Here is a 20,930-nt window from a genome sequence, read left to right on the forward strand (position 1 = left end):
GTCAGTTTAAAGATGGATGATGTTCTTACTTGGACTTGTTCTCCTCGTAGTGGGCGCTGGTCTCTATGTAACGTGATAGTTCTATCTGCATATCTCCAAACAGAGGCACCACCTGCAGCTGAGGCATCAAACAAGACACACAGACAGAGACAGACAGAGACAGACAGACAGAGACAGACAGAGACAGACAGAGACACACAGACAGAGACAGACAGAGACACACAGACAGAGACAGACAGGGCTTCAGTCAGGATGTGTGATCCAATAATAACATATTGGTGTTAAAGTACTGACATGGCCACAAGGAAAAGTTAGATGGCTGCTTTGGTGTGGAGAGCACACACACACACACACACACACACACACACACACACACACACACACACACACACACACACGCACACCAACCTTGAAGAACTTGTCGATCTTTCCCAGGTTGATCCTCTTCTTGGCGTCTAGTTTGTAGATGTTACTGACGTTACCGTCCATCAGATAGAGACCAAAACCCATCACCTGACACACACACACAGAGTGGGATATTACACAAACCCATCACCTGACAGGTAGTTAAGATCCAGACAGAGGCAGGTATCTAGAGAAAGGCAGGTAGTTAAGATCCAGACAGAGACAGGTATCTAGAGAAAGGCAGGTAGTTAAGATCCAGTCAGAGACAGGTATCTAGAGAAAGGCAGGTAGTTAAGATCCAGACAGAGACAGGTATCTAGAGAAAGGCAGGTAGTTAAGATCCAGACAGAGACAGGTATCTAGAGAAAGGCAGGTAGTTAAGATCCAGACAGAGACAGGTATCTAGAGAAAGGCAGGTAGTTAAGATCCAGACAGAGACAGGTATCTAGAGAAAGGCAGGTAGTTAAGATCCAGACAGAGACAGGTATCTAGAGAAAGGCAGGTAGTTAAGATCCAGACAGAGACAGGTATCTAGAGAAAGGCAGGTAGTTAAGATCCAGACAGAGACAGGTATCTAGAGAAAGGCAGGTAGTTAAGATCCAGACAGAGACAGGTATCTAGAGAAAGGCAGGTAGTTAAGATCCAGACAGAGACAGGTATCTAGAGAAAGGCAGGTAGTTAAGATCCAGACAGAGACAGGTATCTAGAGAAAGGCAGGTAGTTAAGATCCTGACAGAGACAGGTATCTAGAGAAAGGCAGGTAGTTAAGATCCAGACAGAGACAAGTATCTAGAGAAAGGCAGGTAGTTAAGATCCAGACAGAGACAGGTATCTAGAGAAAGGCAGGTAGTTAAGATCCAGACAGAGACAGGTATCTAGAGAAAGGCAGGTAGTTAAGATCCAGACAGAGACAGGTATCTAGAGAAAGGCAGGTAGTTAAGATCCAGACAGAAACAGGTAGTTAAGATCCAGACAGAGACAGGTATCTAGAGAAAGGCAGGTAAGACAAAGAGCTAGATGAGGCTCTTACCTTGAGCAGCATGTGTTTCTCGCTGGGTGTCAGGTACATTTTGTTCTCATAGTAATCAACACTGATGTTGACAATGTCTGCTAACAACTCTTCATAGCCAGGAATCACCTCCAACTGCTGCTGCAGACACTACAGAGATAAATATACACACTATTACTGCTGCTGCAGACACTACAGAGAAATATACACACTAATACTGCTGCTGCAGACACTACAGAGAGAAATATACACACTATTACTGCTGCTGCAGACACTACAGAGAGAAATATACACACTATTACCGCTGCTGCAGACACTACAGAGAGAAATACACACTATTACTGCTGCTGCAGACACTACAGAGAGAAATATACACACTATTACTGCTGCTGCAGACACTACAGAGAAATATACACAGTATTACTGCAGACACTACAGCGAAATATATACACTATTACTACTGCTGCAGACACTACAGAGAAATATACACAGTATTACTGCAGACACTACAGAGAAATACACACTATTACTGCTGCTGCAGACACTACAGAGAGAAATACACACTTTTACTGCTGCTGCAGACACTACAGAGAGAAATATACACACTATTACTGCTGCTGCACAACACGCACACACACAAACACACACCTGAGTAATCCTGTTGTGATTGGCTAGAAACATGGAGAGGTTCTGTGACTCCTGGATGGACTGAGGGTCGGCCATCTTCCTCAGGAACTGAGCTGCCCTGCAGACACAAATTTTACCACATATCAAATTCTGTAGCCACACCTCACAGATTCTGTTAACCTGAGTCAATTGGGTACATCTCAATAGTGGGGTAAATTAGCCCTTCATTCTGTCCCTTTTGCTTTATTTAAGCTGATGTGAAGGAACTAGACAGGTGAAATCAAATGCCTGTGTTTTCAGGATCAGTGCAGGTGAAGGAAAGGTGATAGGGAGAGGAAGCCACTGCAGGCTATTGAGGTGCATCCCCACATTGTGTCTGTCTTCCCTCCGTACCTTTTATAGGCAGAGTGGTCGTTCTTGACGCTGCACTTCATGTTCTTGAGTTCGTCGAGCACAGCGAACATGTTGATGAACTTGCCCAGGGTGAGGAGGTAGGCTTCAGAGACAAAGTCCTTCCTCCGCTCAGCGTGGCAGAGACGCTTTACCTCCCCGCAGAAACGCTCGATGGCCTTACGCTGCAGGGGAGGACAGGGGAAAAGGAGATGACAGAGAGAAGAGAGGTTCTCAGATATATATAGGACTCATTTGTTCATTCATTCATTATTTAATTCAAGGGACAAGGATATGATTGACTGACAAAGTTCCAATTCAAATACGATACATTCATTACGTTGTTCATTCATTTGATTGATTCATTCATTCATCCATCAATCACTGGTCTCTCACCTGAAAGTACATGAACTTCATGAGCTTGGTGACCTCTGGTTCCAGCACCTCCACAGTCTTCTCATAGATCTCCACCCTGTTGGGCTGCTCATTACACTTCACCTGGAGAACACAGGGGGGCGCCGTCACACAGCCTGCTCACTGGAACCACTCACAGGGCTCTCCCACATCTTTTTTTACACATCACAGATCACAGTGTCCCGAGCCAGTATCATATTTCTAGGATCAGGTGCCCGTACTAGAGCTGGGACGATAAACTGAAAACGATCAACGATACGATCACTTATCACAGGCATTTTGCTGATATCGTTCAATAAGATAAGTAGTCTATACCAGAGAAAAGTTTAAATTAAATAAGTTTGCTAAAATGGGTGATTATAAATGGGACAATTGATGGCTACAACCATCAAATGAGTAGTATCAGTTTAAAGGAAAAACTGTGGAGCACATTACTGTTATAAACTGTGGAGCACATTACTGTTATAAACTGTGGAGCACATTACTGTTATAAACTGTGGAGCACATTACTGTTATAAACTGTGGAGCACATTACTGTTATAAACTGTGGAGCACATTACTGTTATAAACTGTGGTGCACATTACTGTTATAAACTGTGGAGCACATTACTGTTATAAACTGTGGTGCACATTACTGTTATAAACTGTGGAGCACATTACTGTTATAAACTGTGGACACATTACTGTTATAAACTGTGGAGCACATTACTGTTATAAACTGTGGAGCACATTACTGTTATAAACTGTGGTGCACATTACTGTTATAAACTGTGGTGCACATTACTGTTATAAACTGTGGTGCACATTACTGTTATAAACTGTGGTGCACATTACTGTTATAAACTGTGGAGCACATTACTGTTATAAACTGTGGTGCACATTACTGTTATAAACTGTGGAGCACATTACTGTTATAAACTGTGGACACATTACTGTTATAAACTGTGGAGCACATTACTGTTATAAACTGTGGAGCACATTACTGTTATAAACTGTGGTGCACATTACTGTTATAAACTGTGGAGCACATTACTGTTATAAACTGTGGTGCACATTACTGTTATAAACTGTGGTGCACATTACTGTTATAAACTGTGGTGCACATTACTGTTATAAACTGTGGAGCACATTACTGTTATAAACTGTGGAGCACATTACTGTTATAAACTGTGGAGCACATTACTGTTATAAACTGTGGTGCACATTACTGTTATAAACTGTGGTGCACATTACTGTTATAAACTGTGGTGCACATTACTGTTATAAACTGTGGTGCACATTACTGTTATAAACTGTGGAGCACATTACTGTTATAAACTGTGGTGCACATTACTGTTATAAACTGTGGAGCACATTACTGTTATAAACTGTGGACACATTACTGTTATAAACTGTGGAGCACATTACTGTTATAAACTGTGGATTACATTACTGTTATAAACTGTGGTGCACATTACTGTTATAAACTGTGGTGCACATTACTGTTATAAACTGTGGTGCACATTACTGTTATAAACTGTGGAGCACATTACTGTTATAAACTGTGGAGCACATTACTGTTATAAACTGTGGAGCACATTACTGTTATAAACTGTGGAGCACATTACTGTTATAAACTGTGGAGCACATTACTGTTATAAACTGTGGTGCACATTACTGTTATAAACTGTGGTGCACATTACTGTTATAAACTGTGGTGCACATTACTGTTATAAACTGTAGAGCACATTACTGTTATAAACTGTGGAGCACATTACTGTTATAAACTGTGGTGCACATTACTGTTATAAACTGTGGTGCACATTACTGATATAAACTGTGGTGCACATTACTGTTATAAACGTTTTGTTCTATTTATCATTATCGCATCAATTCAGGAAATGTATCACAACATGGATTTCTGTCCATAATCACCCAGCTCTACCCACATGGGCCCTGGTCAAGAGCAGTACACTACATAAGGAATAGGATGCTATTTGGGAAGCAAACAAATGATGTGTTCCTGAGGCTACAAATTCAGCTCTAATACATCAATCACTACACTATCAACAGTCTGCAGCACCCGACCTTCACCCTTCTAGAATCTGAAGTCAAATGACTACTGTTTGCTGATGATCTGGTGTTTCTGTCCCCAACCAAGGAGGGCCTACAGCAGCACCTAGATCTTCTGCACAGATTCTGTTAGACCTGGGCCCTGACAGACCTGGGCCCTGTCAGACCTGGGCCCTGATAGACCTGGGCCCTGACAGACCTGGGCCCTGACAGACCTGGGCCCTGACAGACCTGGGTCCTGACAGACCTGGGCCCTGACAGACCTGGGCCCTGACAGACCTGGGCCCTGACAGACCTGGGCTCTGACAGACCTGGGCCCTGACAGACCTGGGCCCTGACAGACCTGGGCCCTGACAGACATGGGCCCTGACAGACCTGGGCTCTGACAGACCTGGGCCCTGACAGACATGGGCCCAGACAGACCTGGGCCCTGACAAACCTGGGCCCTGACAGACCTGGGTCCTGACAGACCTGGGTCCTGACAGACCTGGGCCCTGACAGACCTGGGCCCTGACAGTAAATCTCAGTAAGACGAAAATAATGGTGTTCAAAAAAAGTTCCAGTTCCCAGGACCACAAATACAAATTCCATCTAGACACCGTTGCCCGAGAGCACACAAAAAACTATACATACCTCGGCCTAAACATCAGCACCACAGGTAACTTCCACAAAGCTGTGTAAGAATCTGAGAGACAAAGCAAGAAGGGCCTTTTATGCCATCAAAAGCAAAAATGTAACATTGTCACGACTTCCACCGAAGTCGGTCCCTCTCCTTGTTCGGGCGGTCGACGTCACCGACCTTCTAGCCATCACTGATCCATTTATCATTTTCCATTGGTTTTGTCTTGTCTTCCATCCATCCATCCATTGGTTCCAATCCCATCAATGACATGTTGTGTATTTAACCCTCTGTTTCCCCTCATGTCCTGGTCGGAGATAGTTTAGTTTGTATGTGATGTTCTATTTAGTGTTGGTGTGCGACGGGTTTTGTACCCACTTTGTTATTTTGTACATCTTGGTTGTTTTGGAGTTTGGTCAGCATTTATTAACCTCTTGGATCTCTAGGGGCGCTATTTCATTTTTGGATAAAAAACGTTCCCGTTTTAAGCGCAATATTTTGTCACGAAAAGATGCTCGACTATGCATATTATTGACCGTTTTGGAAAGAAAACACTCTGAAGTTTCAGAATCTGCAAAGATATTGTCTGTAAGTGCCAGGAAATGAACCAGGAAATGAGCAGAATCTCTGAAGCTCTGTTTTCCATTGTCTCCTTATATGGCTGTGATTGCGCAAGGAATGAGCCTACACTTTCTGTCGTTTCCCCAAGGCGTTTGCAGCATTGTGACGTATTTGTAGGCATATCATTGGAAGATTGACCATAAGAGACTACATTTTCCAAGTGTCCGCCTGGTGTCCCTGCGTCGAAATTGGAGCGTAAAGCCAGGTGCAATTATTTTTCCATTTGAGAGCAAGGAGAAACCAGGCTTCCACGAAGGATATATCATCGAAGAGATATGTGGAAAAACACCTTGAGGATTGATTCTAAACCACGTTTGCCATGTTTCAGTCGATATTATGGAGTTAATTTGGAAAAAAGTTCGCGTTTTGAGGACTGAATTTTCGTTTTTTTTTTTTCTTTTCTTTTTTTTGGTAGCCAAATGTGATGTACAAAACGGAGCTATTTCTAATACACAAAGAATCTTTTGGGAAAAACTGAGCATCTGCTATCTAACTGATCTGCTATCTAACATCAGAAGTTCTTCAAAGGTAAGTTATTTTATTTGAAGGCTTTACTTGTTTTTGTGATAGTTGCCTGCTAAATGCTAACGCTAATGCTAACGCTAAATGCTACGCTAGCTAGCTACTGTTACACAAATGATTGTTTTCCTATGGTTGAAAAGCATATTTTGAAAATCTGAGATGACAGTGTTGTTAACAAAAGGCTAAGCTTGAGAGATAGCATATTTATTTCATTTCATTTGCGATTTTCATGAATAGTTAACGTTGCGTTATGGTAATGAGCTTAGGTCTATAAATAGAATCCCGGATCCGGGTTTGGTCGTCGCAACAGGTTAAATAACTCAAGTTCGTTCTCCTGCGCCTGACTTCCCTGCCACCAACACGCACCCCTTACAAACATACCAATTAGGATCTGGCTACTTGAATCAGTTATAGAACCCATTACCCTTTATGATTCGGAGATCTGGGGTCCGCTCACCAACCAAGAATTCACAAAATGGGACAAACACCAAATTGAGACTCTGCATGCAGAATTATGCTAAACATATCCTCAGTGTACAACGTAAAACACAAAATAATGCATACAGAGCATAATTAGGCCGATACCCGCTAATTATCAAAATCCAGAAAAGTGCAGTTCAATTCTACAACCACCAAAAAGGAAGCGATTCCCAAACCTTCCATAACAAAGCCATCACCTACAGAGAGATAAACCTGGAGAAGAATCCCCTAAGCAAGCTGGTCCTGGGGCTCTGTTCACAAACATAAACAGACCCCACAGGACAGCAACACAATTACACCCAACCAAAACATGAGAAAACAAAAAGATAATTACTTGACACATTGGAAAGAATTAACAAAAAAACAGAGCACGCTATTAGAATGCTATTTGTCCCTAAACAGAGAGAACACAGTGGTCAGGTATTCTGACTGACCCAAACTTAAGGAAAGCTTTGACTATGTACAGACTCAGTGAGCATAGCCTTTGCTATTGAGAAAGGCCGCCATAGGCAGACCTGCCTCTCAAGAGAAGACAGGCTATGTGAACAGTGCCCACAAAATGAGGTGGAAACTGAGCTGCACTTCCTAACCTCCTGCCAAATGTATGACCATATTAGAGACACATATTTCCATCAGATTACACAGATCCACAAAGAATTCTGAAAAACAATCCCTTTTCTACTTTAACTATTTGCACATAATATGACATTTGAAATGTCTTTATTCTTTTGTGAGTGTAATGTTTACTGTTCATTTTATATTTTTTATTTCACTTTTGTTTATTAATCTATTTCACTTGTTTTGGCAATGTAATCATGTTTCCCATGTCAATTAAGCCCTTTGAATTGAAAGAGAGAGAGAGTTACCTGTGGTATAGCTCTTGAGCAGCTTCTCCAGGTGTAGAGCATGACAGCATACTCATGGCCCTCCTCCAGCATCTCATTCTGGGGAGAAAGAACAGACAGAGGGGTTATATCTACGCCTATTTATAAATGATGTGGCTAACTGTATGGATAAAAGGCTAAATTGTGCTGCCCTCTTCATTGACCTGTCAAAGGCTTTCGATACTGCTTATCACTCATTGCAAATTCAGAGGCTTTCCTCAATTGGTCTAGACCAGGCTGTATGTAACTGGTTGAAAAATGACTTGACAGATAGAACTCAATGTGTGTCTACTGATGGTGTTAAATCAGGTTTCCTGGACATTATGAAAGGTGTCCCGCAGGGGTCGATTCTGGGTCCAGTACTTTTTAATGTTTACATTAATAATATTGACTTTCCTGTAAACAATTGTGACCTGCACTTGTATGCCGATGATACTGGTGTGTATGCTATTGCCCCCACGGTTGACCGGGCTCTATCTGCTGAACTACAGTCTGCCTTCATTGTATTACAGAAAACTATTGATCGTGTCCTGCTTGTCCCTGCTTCTGAGCATCTGGACAGATGAAAAGCGGTCTTTTAAAAAGCATACTGATGAGTTAGTTACAGTTGAAGTCGGATGTTTACAAACACTTAAGCTGGAGTCATTAAAACTCGTATTTCAACCACTCCACAAATGTCTTGTTAACAAACTATAGTTTTGTCAAGTCGGTTTGGACATCTACTGTGTGCAGGACACACGTCATTTTTACAACAATTGAAAGATTATTTCACTCATAAATCACTGTATCACAATTCCAGTGGGTCAGAAGTTTACATACACTAAGTTGACTGTGCCTTTAAACAGCTTGGAAAATTCCATAAAATGATGTCATGGCTTTAGAAGCTTCTGATGTATTTCAAGGCCTACCTTAAAACTCAGTTCCTCTTTGCTTGACATCATGGGAAAATCTAAATAAATCAGCCATGACCTCATAAAAAAAATTTGTAGACCCCCACAAGTCTGGTTCATCCTTGGGTGCAATTTCCAAACGCCCGAAGGTACCACGTTCATCTGTACAAACAATAGTACGCAAGTATAAACACCATGGGACCACGCAGCCGTGGTGTCTCCTAGAGATGAACGTACTTTTGTGCGAAAAGCGTACTTTTGTGCTAAAAGCGTACTTTTGTGCGAAAAGTGCAAATCAATCCCAGAACAACAGCAAAGGTCCTTGTGAAGATGCTGGAGGAACCAGGTACAAAAGTATCTATATCCACAGTAAAATGAGTCCTATATCAACATAATCTGAAAGTCCGCTCAGCAAAGAAGAAGCCACTGCTCCAAAACCGCCATAAAAAAGCCAGACTACGGTTTGAAACTGCACATGGGGACAAAGATCGCACTTTTTGGAGAAATGTCCTCTGGTCTGATGAAACAAAAATAGAACTGTTTGGTCATAATGACCATCGTTATGTTTGGAGGAAAAAGGGGGAGGCTTGCAAGCCGAAGAAACCCATCCCCTCCGTGAAGCACGGGGGTGACAACATCATGTTGTGGGGGTGCTTTGCTGCAGGAGGGACTGGGGTGCACTTCACAAAATAGATGGCATCATGAGGGGGGAAAATTATACTTCTAAAGTTGTCGCAAAATGGCTTAAGGACAACAAGGTCAAGGTATTGAAGTGGCCATCAAAAAGGCCCTGACCTCAATCCTATAGAAAATGTGTGGGCAGAACTGAAAAAGTGTGTGCGAGCAAGGAGGTCTACAAACCTGACTCAGTTACACCAGCTCTGTCAGGAGGAATGGCCAAAATTCACCCAAATTATTGTGGGAAGCTTGTGGAAGGCTACCCGAAATGTTTGACCCAAGTCAAACAATTTAAAGGCAATGCTACCAAATACTAATTGAGTGTATGTAAACTTCTGACCCACTGGGAATGTGATGAAAGAAATAAAAGCTGAAATAAATCATTCTCTCTACTATTATTTTCACATTCTTAAAATAAAGTGGTGATTCTAACTGACCTAAGACATGGAGTTTTTACTAGGATTAAATGTCAGGAATTGTAAAAAAAATAAATAAAAAACAAAACAGAATTGAAATGTATTTGGCTAAGGTGTATGTAAACTTCCGACTTCAACTGTAAGACACTGAGAACAAAAATGGGCTTCTTCTATAGAAATAGGTCCTGCCTCTCGGAAAATAGTAGAAAGCAGATTAGGAACATGTTCCTATCGGTCCTAGATAGGGCTGTTGCGGTGACCTTACCATATTATTATTATTATACCAGACCGTATTACCGCCACACCGGTGGTCACGAGTCATGAACGCAGTCAAATTCCACGAGACAGTTTAGTCACAGTAATTAGGCTTCTCCAAGCTCTGATGCTGCTGCTAGTCATTGGTAGCCTACCAAACTTGCTAACTGCTGCCTGGTACTCAACAATCAATTGTCCCTCTAATCACTCTGACATCAATGATAATAAAACATCTAATCAAGCACTTCATGAGAGCCCATGAGATGTTGTACAACATTTCTATAGGCTAATCAATTGCCAAGCAAACAGAGTGATGGGCTCTACTAAAAAAGGAGGATCCCATTAGCTTTCTATAGGCTAGGACTACTATATTTATTTATCAGCTTTCTATCAGCTTTCTATAGACTAGGTCTACTATATTTATTTATCAGCTTTCTATCAGCTTTCTATAGGCTAGGTCTACTATATTTATTTATCAGCTTTCTATCAGCTTTCTATAGGCTAGGACTACTATATTTATTTATCAGCTTTCTATCAGCTTTCTATAGACTAGGTCTACTATATTTATTTATCAGCTTTCTATCAGCTTTCTATAGGCTAGGACTACTATATTTATTTATCAGCTTTCTATCAGCTTTCTATAGGCTAGGTCTACTATATTTATTTATCAGTTTTCTATAGGCTAGGTCTACTATATTTATTTATCAGTTTTCTATAGGCTAGGTCTACTATATGTATTTATCAGTTTTCTATAGGCTAGGTCTACTATATTTATTTATCAGCTTTCTATAGGCTAGGTCTACTATATTTATTTATCTATCAGTTTTCTATAGGCTAGATCTACTATGTTTATTTATCAGCTTTCTATAGGCTAGGTCTACTATATTTATTTATCTATCAGCTTTCTATAGGCTAGGTCTACTATACTTATTTATCAGTTTTCTATAGGCTAGGTCTACTATATTTATTTATCAGTTTTCTATAGACTAGGTCTACTATGTTTATTTATCAGCTTTCTATCAGTTTTCTATAGGCTAGGTCTACTATGTTTATTTATCAGCTTTCTATAGGCTAGGTCTACTATATTTATTTATCTATCAGTTTTCTATAGGCTAGGTCTACTATATTTATCTATCAGTTTTCTATAGGCTAGGTCTACTATATTTATCTATCAGCTTTCTATAGGCTAGGTCTACTATATTTATTTATCAGCTTTCTATAGGCTAGGTCTACTATATTTATTTTCTTTCCTAATATTAAGCACATTGGTTATATTTACAACAGGAGTATAGCCTACCTGGCTGGCATAGATGACATGTATTTTTCCCAGCTGCCCCTGTTTTGAGACAGGTGTAGGATAATGGTCCATTCTAAATCCAAACTAATTTCACACATATATTATTTAGTGTATGTAAAGACAAGATTAAATCAAGAATAGTCTGATGGGTGACAATATTAGCCTATCACCTGTGAATGATATATTATCACCTGTGAATGATATATTATCACCTGTGAATGATATATTATCACTTGTGAATGATACCCAGCTAGTGTGCAGTAAGGCAAACCTGCAGTATAGTCACACACCTCATGTAGCCTAGCCCATAGGCCTACATGTTTTAATAAGGTTTGTATCACAACTAAAGTGGCCAAATACAGTGGGGCAAAAAAGTATTTAGTCAGCCACCAATTGTGCAAGTTCTCCCACTTAAAAAGATGAGAGGGGACTGTAATTTTCATCATAGGTACACTTCAACTATGACTTCTGGCTCTCACAGACCTGGACTTCTTCTTTAAGAGGCTCCTCTGTCCTCCACTCGTTAACCGGAATTAATGGCACCTGTTTGAACTTGTTATCAGTATAAAAGACACCTGTCCACAACCTCAAACCTCAAACCTCAAAAAGATGCTCGTGAGAAGGACCCGGTCACGTGACGGGCATTGGCTACATCTGAGAGAGCCATGTGAGTGAGAGGTGCTTCGGTGCGCTGCAGCCGGGAATAATAATGATTATATTCAAAGGTGGCATTACGGCCAAATGGGGGCACCTGACCTCTCAGACCATGAGAAACCAGATTCTCTGGTCTGATGAACCCAAAATTGAACTCTTTGGCCTGAATGCCAAGTGTCACGTCTGGAGGAAACCTGGCACCATCCCCACGGTGAAGCATGCTGGTGGCAGCATCATACTGTGGGGATGTTTTTCAGCAGCAGGGACTGGGAGACAAGTCAGGATCGAGGGAAAGTTGAATGGAGCAAAGTACAGAGAGAACCTCAGATTGGGGCAAAGGTTCACCTTCCAACAAGACAACGACTATAAGCACATAGTCAAGTCAACGAAGGAGTGTCTACCGGACAAGTCTCTGAATGTCCTTGAGTGGCCCAGCCAGAGCCCGGACTTGAACCTGATCGAACTTCTCTGGAGAGACCTGAAAATAGCTTTGCAGCAACACTCCCCATCCCTACTGTGAAGCATGGTGGTGGCAGCATCATGCTGTGGGGATGTTTTTCATCGCCTTGGGCTGAGAGACTAGTCAGGATCGAAGCAAAGATGAACGGAGCAAAGTACAGAGAGATCCTTGATAAAAATGTGCTCAGGACCTCAGACTGGGGCGAAGGTTCACCTTCCAACAGCACAACAACCCTAAGCACACAGACAAGACAACGCAGGAGTGGCTTTGGGACAAGTCTCTAAATGTCCTTGAGTGGCCCAGCCAGAGCCTGGACTTGAACCCGATCAAACATCTCTGGAGAGACCTGAAAATAGCTTTGCAGCAACGCTCCCCATCCAACCTGACAGAGCTTGAGAGGATCTGCACAGAAGAATGGGAGAAACTCCCCAAATACAGGTGTGCCAAGCTTGTAGCGTCATACCCAAGAAGACTCAAGGCTGTAATCGCTGCCAAAGGTACTTCAACAAAGTACTGAGTAAAAGGTCTGAATACTTATGTAAATGTGATATTTCTATTTTCTATTTCTATTTCTAAAACCTGCTTTTGCTTTGTCATTATTAGGTATTGTGTGTAGATTGATGAGATTGATGAGGGGGAAAAACCAATTTAATCAATTTTAGAATAAGGTAACGTAACAAAATATGGAAAAGTCAAGGGGTCTGAATATTTTCTGAACGCACTGTATGTTTCTAACATAGAATGGTTATAGTGTGTGATAAAATGCCTGCTGTGTATCTCCTCACATGCATTCACTACGGTGAATATTCTCCGGTGTGAAATACACTCTTTTACCAAAGCAGGAAACACAGGTCTCATTGGAAAACAGATGCCTCAACTGAATGGAACTTCCAGATTGAAATCAAGTTTATTTAAAAGACAGTTTCCTCTTCTTTGTCAGTCAAATCCCACTCCCCATTAATTCCATTCAGGAAGAGAAGGTCTAGCTTAGTGCCTGCCTGATTCATCCCTCAGTGTGTGTGTGTGTGTGTGTGTGTGTGTGTATGTGTGTGTGTGTGTGTGTGTGTGTGTGTGTGTGTGTGTGTGTGTGTGTGTGTGTGTGTGTGTGTGTGTGTGTGTGTGTGTGTGTGTGTGTGTGTGTGTGTCAACACAAACTGCTAACCAGGCCAAAGCCTCAGATTGAGTACGACGATAAAACACCCAAACACCAAAAACACAAGGCTCTCTCTCTCTCTCTGTGTGCGTGTGTCTGTGTATGTGAGTGAGTGAGTGAGTGAGTGAGTGAGTGAGTGAGTGCCAAGACAAGAGTTTAGAATGATGATGTTGCTAGGGAAACATTCCCTAACTGTTCCCATCGAAAAGCAGAAGTATGCCTCTGTCCACTCCAAACCTCTCCTTAAGTCCTCTCCCTCTGCCCCATTCCAAACCCCTCCTTAAGTCCTCTCCCTCTGCCCCATTCCCAAACCTCTCCTTAAGTCCTCTCCCTCTGCCCCATTCCAAACCTCTCCTTAAGTCCTCTCCCTCTGCCCCATTCCAAACCTCTCCTTAAGTCCTCTCCCTCTGCCCCACTCCAAACCTCTCCTTAAGTCCTCTCCCTCTGCCCCATTCCAAACCAATCCCTCCACGTTGCCTACTCACCATGCTAGAGTGGACAGTTGCCTGCTCGATGTAGCGAGCTATCCCCGTCACAAACGCATTCCTGTCCTCAAAGTTGGTATCGAAGTTAGCCTTGAGAGAAAGAGAAAAAGAGAGTTTATTACTCTTGCAATTCATTTGAAAACTCGGACATGTGTTGTGTGTGTGTGTGTGTGTGTGTGTGTACCTGGTACATGATGGATGAAGGCGGAGGTTCGATGCAGGGCTGCTGGTCAGGGAGGGGCAGCTCCTCCAACAGATCCACGTTAGACAGAGCATCCTCCAGAGTCACGTGGGTCGTCATGGTTACAAGAGGTCACTCACACAACCGGCCAGTCTGACAGGGAGACACGAAGACAGACATTAAATGTCACTTTTGTTTATCCAGTTCACTTGCTTTGGCAATGTGACATATTTTTCCCATGCCAATAAAGCCCCCGAGAGAGAGAGAGAGAGAGAGAGAGAGAGAGAGAGAGAGAGAGAGAGAGAGAGAGAGAGAGAGAGAGAGAGAGAGAGAGAGAGAGAGAGAGAGAGAGAGAGAGAGAGAGAGAGAGAGAGAGAGAGAGAGAGGGACCTGTCTGCAACCTGTCTCTCTATCTGTGCATTTGTCTGTCTGTCTCTCTGTCTGTGTACCTGTCAGTCTGTATGTCTGTCCACCTGCAACCGGTCTCTCTGACTGTGCACTGGTCTGTCTGTGTACCTGTCAGTCTGTATATCTGTCCACCTTCAACCTGTCTCTCTGACTGTGCACTGGTATGTCTGTCTCTCTGTCTGTGTACCTGTCAGTCTGTATGTCTGTCTGTCAGTCTGTATGTGTACCTGTAACCTGTCTGTCTGTCTGTCTGTCTGTGCACCTGTAACATGTCTGTCTGTCTGTCTGTCTGTGGACCTGTAACCTGTCTGTCTGTCTGTCTGTCTGTCTGTCTGTCTGTGCACCTGTAACCTGTCTGTCTGTGCACATGTAACCTGTCTGTGTACCTGTAACCTGTCTGTCTGTCTGTGCACCTGCAACCTGTCTGTGTACCTGTAACCTGTCTGTGTACCTGCAACCTGTCTGTGCACCTGTAACCCGTCTGTGTACCTGTAACCTGTCTGTCTGTCTGTGCACCTGCAACCTGTCTGTGTACCTGCAACCTGTCTGTGTACCTGTAACCTGTCTGTCTGTCTGTCTGTGCACCTGTAACCTGTGTGTCTGTGTACCTGTAACCTGTCTGTCTGTCTGTCTGTGCACCTGCAACCTGTCTGTCTGTCTGTCTGTGCACCTGCAACTTGTCTGTCTGTGCACCTGTAACCTGTCTGTGTACCTGTAACCTGTCTGTCTGTCTGTCTGTGCACCTGTAACCTGTCTGTGTACCTGTAACCTGTCTGTCTGTCTGTGCACCTGCAACCTGTCTGTCTGTCTGTGCACCTGTAACCTGTCTGTTTGTGCACCTGTAACCTGTATCCTGTCTGTCTGTCTGTGCACCTGTAACATGTCTGCCTGTCTGTGCACCTGTCTGTCTGTCTGTCTGTCTGTCTGTCTGTCTGTCTGTCTGTCTGTCTGTCTGTCTGTCTCTGTACCTGTCAGTCTGTCTGTCTGTCCACCTGCAACCTGTCTCTCTATCTGTGCACTTGTCTGTCTGTCTCTCTGTCTGTGTACCTGTCAGTCTGTATGTCTGTCCACCTGCAACCTGTCTCTCTGTCTGTACACTGGTATGTCTGTCTGTCGGTATGTGTACCTGTCAGTCTGTCTGTCTGTCTGTCTGTCTGTCTGTCTGTCTGTCTGTCTGTCTGTCTGTCTGTCTGTGTACCTGTCAGTCTGTCTGTCTGTCTGTCTGTCTGTCTGTATGTGTACCTGTCTGTCTGTCTGTCTGTCTGTCTGTCTGTCTGTCTGTCTGTCTGTCTGACAGGTACACATACAGACAGACAGACAGACAGACAGACAGGTACACAGACAGACAGTCTGTCTGTCTGTCTGTCTGTCTGTATGTGTACCTGTCTGTCTGTCTGTCTGTCTGTCTGTCTGTCTGTCTGTCTGTCTGTCTGTCTGTATGTGTACCTGTCTGTCTGTCTGTCTGTCTGTCTGTCTGTCTGTCTGTCTGTCTGTCTGTCTCTCTGTCTGTCTGTCTGTCTGTCTGTCTGTCTGTCTGTCTGTCTGTCTGTCTGTCTGTATGTGTACCTGTCTGTCTGTATGTGTACCTGTCTGTCTGTCTGTCTGTCTGTCTGTCTGTCTGTCTGTCTGTCTGTCTGTCTGTCTGTGTGCTTCCTGTCTACATCAACACAGTGCAGGGGGTGTGGGGCACTGGGCACGTTTCCCTTTCACCACTGATGGCATCAGAGAAACAACCTTTGTGTCTCCATGAAAAGACAAGTGTTGTAATGCTAGACAACGCTGTCCTTCTGAGTAGGAGGAGAGCAGCAGTACACTAACTAACTGTCTGTCAGACCACTGCTGAATGTACGTAGCACACTGGTATACATGATGCTGTTCTGTCTGCTCTGCACTGAAACCAGACAGCTGAGTAGGCTAAATCACTTGCAGACAGGCAGGTCATTAACACTTGATTGAAGATGGACAATAATAGTGCAGAAAGGCACATCAATAGCTTACCAAACAAAGGTGTTCCTAATCAATCAATCAATCGATTACAGTATTGCTCTCTTGCACACAGAAACCTTGTAGAGCAGACTGTTTAGAAGACCATAGACCCGTACAGCCAGTCTGGTCTGGGTCTGAACAGGAACAGACCCTTACAGCCAGTCTGGTCTGGGTCTGAACAGGAACAGACCCGTACAGCCAGTCTGGTCTGGGTCTGAACAGGAACAGACCCTTACAGCCAGTCTGGTCTGGGTCTGAACAGGAACAGACCCTTACAGCCAGTCTGGTCTGGGTCTGAACAGGAACAGACCCTTACAGCCAGTCTGGTCTGGGTCTGAACAGGAACAGACCCTTACAGCCAGTCTGGTCTGGGTCTGAACAGGAACAGACCCTTACAGCCAGTCTGGTCTGGGTCTGAGCAGGAACAGACCCTTACAGCCAGTCTGGTCTGGGTCTGAACAGGAACAGACCCTTACAGCCAGTCTGGTCTGGGTCTGAACAGGAACAGACCCTTACAGCCAGTCTGGTCTGGGTCTGAGCAGGAACAGACCCTTACAGCCAGTCTGGTCTGGGTCTGAGCAGGAACAGACCCTTACAGCCAGTCTGGTCTGGGTCTGAACAGGAACCTGGTCTGGGTCTGAGCAGGAACAGACCCTTACAGTCAGTCTGGTCTGGGTCTGAGCAGGAACCTGGTCTGGGTCTGAACAGGAACCTGGTCTGGGTCTGAACAAGAACAGACCCTTACAGCCAGTCTGGTCTGGGTCTGAACAGGAACCTGGTCTGGGTCTGAGCAGGAACAGACCCTTACAGCCAGCCTGGTCTGGGACTGAACAGGAACAGACCCTTACAGCCAGTCTGGTCTGGGTCTGATCAGGAACCTGGTCTGGGTCTGAGCAGGAACAGACCCTTACAGCCAGTCTGGTCTGGGTCTGAGCAGGAACAGACCCTTACAGCCAGTCTGGTCTGGGTCTGAACAGGAACCTGGTCTGGGTCTGAGCAGGAACAGACCCTTACAGCAAGTCTGGTCTGGGTCTGAACAAGAACCTGGTCTGGGTCTGAACAGGAACAGACCCTTACAGCCAGTCTGGTCTGGGTCTGAGCAGGAACAGACCCTTACAGCCAGTCTGGTCTGGGACTGAACAGGAACAGACCCTTACAGCCAGTCTGGTCTGGGTCTGAGCAGGAACAGACCCTTACAGTCAGTCTGGTATGGGTCTGAGCAGGAACCTGGTCTGGGTCTGAACAGGAACAGACCCTTACAGCCAGTCTGGTCTGGGTCTGAACAGGAACAGACCCTTACAGCCAGTCTGGTCTGGGTCTGAACAGGAACAGACCCTTACAGCCAGTCTGGTCTGGGTCTGAACAGGAACAGACCCTTACAGCCAGTCTGGTCTGGGTCTGAGCAGGAACCTGGTCTGGGTCTGAACAGGAACAGACCCTTACAGCCAGTCTGGTCTGGGTCTGAGCAGGAACATACCCTTACAGTCAGTCTGGTCTGGGTCTGAGCAGGAACAGTGTGCCTACGTCCCAAATGCCACCCTATCCCCTACATAGTGCACTATATAGGAAATGGGGTGCCATTTGGGATGACAAACTGTGTCTGGCCCGGGGGCCTAGGTCCTTGCCTACATATCATGTGCCTCTCAGGAGTGTGTTTTTACATCTGCTCTGACACACAGGGGCTGACATGCCTGATAAGATGCTTAATCTCCTACAGCCAGAAGGAACAGTGGGGGAGATGGAGGAGAGGAAGAAGGGAAGGGGGTGAAGAGGGAGGGGGAAGAGGAGAGATGGTGAAGAAGGAAGAGGGAGGGGGAAGAGGAGAGATTTGGGGGAAGAGGGGGAAGAGGGGGGAGAGGGAAGAGAGTGAAGAGGGGAGAGGGTGAAGTGGGAGAGGGTGAAGAGAGTGAAGAGGGGAGAGGGTGAAGGGAGTGAAGAGGGGAGATGGTGAAGAGGAGAGATGGTGAAGAGGGTGAAGAGGGGAGAGGGTGAAGAGGAGAGGTGGTGAAGAGGGTGAAGAGGGGAGAGGGTGAAGAGAGTGAAGAGGGGAGATGGTGAAGTGGAGAGATGGTGAAGAGGGGGAAGATGGGAGAGGGTGAAGTGGGGAGAGGGTGAAGAAGGGAGAGGGTGAAGAAGGGAGAGGGTGAAGAGGGGAGAGGGTGAAGAGGGGGTAGAGGGGAGAGGGTGAAGAGGGGGTAGAGGAGAGAGGGTGAAGAGGTTGAAGAGGGAAGAGGTGAAGAGGTTGAAGAGGGAAGAGGGTGAAGAGGTTGAAGAGGATAGAGGGGGAAGATGGGAGAGGGTGAAGAGAGTGAAGAGGGGAGAGGGTGAAGAGGAGAGATGGTGAAGAGGGTGAAGAGGGGAGAGGGTGAAGTGGGAGAAGATGGGAGAGGGTGAAGTGGGAAGAGGGTGAAGTGGGGAGAGGGTGAAGGGAGAGGGTGAAGAAGGGAGAGGGTGAAGAGGGGAGAGGGTAAAGGGAGAGGGTGAAGGGGGAGAGGGTGAAGAGGGGGAAGATGGGAGAGGGTGAAGAGGGAAGAGGGTGAAGAAGGGAGAGGGTGACGAGGGGAGAGGGTGAAGATGGGAGAGGGTGAAGAGGGAAGAGGGTGAAGAAGGGAGAGGGTGAAGAGGGGAGATGGTGAAGAGGGGGAAGATGGGAGAGGGTGAAGAGGGAAGAGGGTGAAGAAGGGAGAGGGGGTAGAGGGGAGAGGGTGAAGAGGGGCGAGGGTGAAGCGGGGTAGGCTGGGAGAGGGTGAAGAGGGAAGAGGGTGAAGAAGGGAGAGGGTGAAGAGGGGAGAGGGTGAAGAGGGTGAAGAGGGGGTAGAGGGAAGAGGGTGAAGAGGGGAGAGGGTGAAGAGGGGGAAGATGGGAGAGGGTGAAGAGGGAAGAGGGTGAAGAAGGGAGAGGGTGACGAGGGGAGAGGGTGAAGAGGGTGGAGAGGGGGTAGAGGGGAGAGGGTGAAGAGGGGCGAGGGTGAAGAGGGGTAAGATGGGGGAGGGTGAAGAGGGAAGAGGGTGAAGAAGGGAGAGGGTGAAGAGGGGAGAGGGTGAAGTGGGGGTAGAGGGGAGAGGGTGAAGAGGGAAGAGGTTGAAGTGGGAAGAGGGTGAAGAGGGAAGAGGGTGAAGAGGGGAGAGGGAGAAGAGGGTGAAGAGGGAAGAGGTTGAAGAGGGGAGAGGGAGAAGAGGGTGAAGGGGGAAGAGGGTGAAGAGGTGAGAGGGAGAAAAGGGGAGAGGGAGAAGAGGAGAGAGGGAGAAGAGGGGAGAGGGAGAAGAGGGGAGAGGTTGAAGAGGGGAGAGGTTGAAGAGGGGAGAGGTTTAAGAGGGGAGAGGGTGAAGAGGAGAGAGGGTGAAGAGGGAAGAGGGTGAAGAGGGTGAAGAGGGAAGAGGGTGAAGAGCGTGAAGAGGGAAGAGGTTGAAGAGGGAAGAGGTTGAAGAGGGAAGAGGGTGAAGTGGGAAGAGGTTGACGAGGTGAGAGGGAGAAGAGGGAAGAGGGGAAGAGGGAAGAGGTTGAAGAGGAGAGAGGGTGAAGAGGGAAGAGGTTGAAGAGGGAGAAGAGGGTGAAGGGGGAAGAGGTTGAAGAGGGAAGATGTTGAAGAGGTGAGAGGGAGAAGAGGGGAAGAGGGAAGAGGTTGAAGAGGAGAGAGGGTGAAGAGGGAAGAGGTTGAAGAGGGGAGAGGGAGAAGAGGGTGAAGGGGGAAGAGGTTGAAGAGGGAAGATGTTGAAGAGGTGAGAGGGAGAAGAGGTGAGAGGGAGAAGAGGGGAGAGGGAGAAGAGGGGATAGGTTGAAGAGGGAAGAGGGTGAAAAGGGAAGAGGTTGAAGAGGAGAGAGGGTGACGAGGGAAGAGGGTGAAGAGGGAAGAGGGTGAAGTGCGTGAAGAGGGAAGAGGGTGAAGAGGAGAGATGGTGAAGTGGGAAGAGGGTGAAGAGGGGAGAGGGTGAAGAGGGGAGAGGGTGAAGAGGAGAGATGGTGAAGAGGAGAGATGGTGAAGAGGGGGTAGAGGGGAGAGGGTGAAGGGGAGAGATGGTGAAGAGGAGAGAGGGTGAAGAGGAG

At 45.5% G+C, this 20,930-nt stretch overlaps 1 protein-coding gene across 1 annotated transcript in view; it reads right to left on the reverse strand.

Annotated features, from left to right (window-relative positions):
* The window catches only part of LOC139390974 (cytoplasmic FMR1-interacting protein 2-like), a 52,222-nt gene that overhangs the window by 20,478 nt on the left and 10,814 nt on the right, over positions 1 to 20,930 (reverse strand). Inside the window, exons 2-10 of the mRNA XM_071138410.1 lie at positions 14,496 to 14,645; positions 14,312 to 14,401; positions 8,006 to 8,083; positions 2,828 to 2,929; positions 2,435 to 2,616; positions 2,063 to 2,159; positions 1,436 to 1,564; positions 409 to 513; positions 30 to 118 (exon numbers count right to left, since the gene is read on the reverse strand). Of these exons, the coding sequence (XP_070994511.1) occupies positions 30 to 118; positions 409 to 513; positions 1,436 to 1,564; positions 2,063 to 2,159; positions 2,435 to 2,616; positions 2,828 to 2,929; positions 8,006 to 8,083; positions 14,312 to 14,401; positions 14,496 to 14,612 (989 nt within the window). The 5' untranslated portion in view covers positions 14,613 to 14,645. The remainder of the gene's footprint in view (positions 1 to 29; positions 119 to 408; positions 514 to 1,435; positions 1,565 to 2,062; positions 2,160 to 2,434; positions 2,617 to 2,827; positions 2,930 to 8,005; positions 8,084 to 14,311; positions 14,402 to 14,495; positions 14,646 to 20,930) is intronic.

The sequence above is a fragment of the Oncorhynchus clarkii genome, chromosome 31 (assembly GCF_045791955.1).
Source record: "Oncorhynchus clarkii lewisi isolate Uvic-CL-2024 chromosome 31, UVic_Ocla_1.0, whole genome shotgun sequence".
Taxonomy (NCBI): Eukaryota; Metazoa; Chordata; class Actinopteri; order Salmoniformes; family Salmonidae; genus Oncorhynchus; species Oncorhynchus clarkii.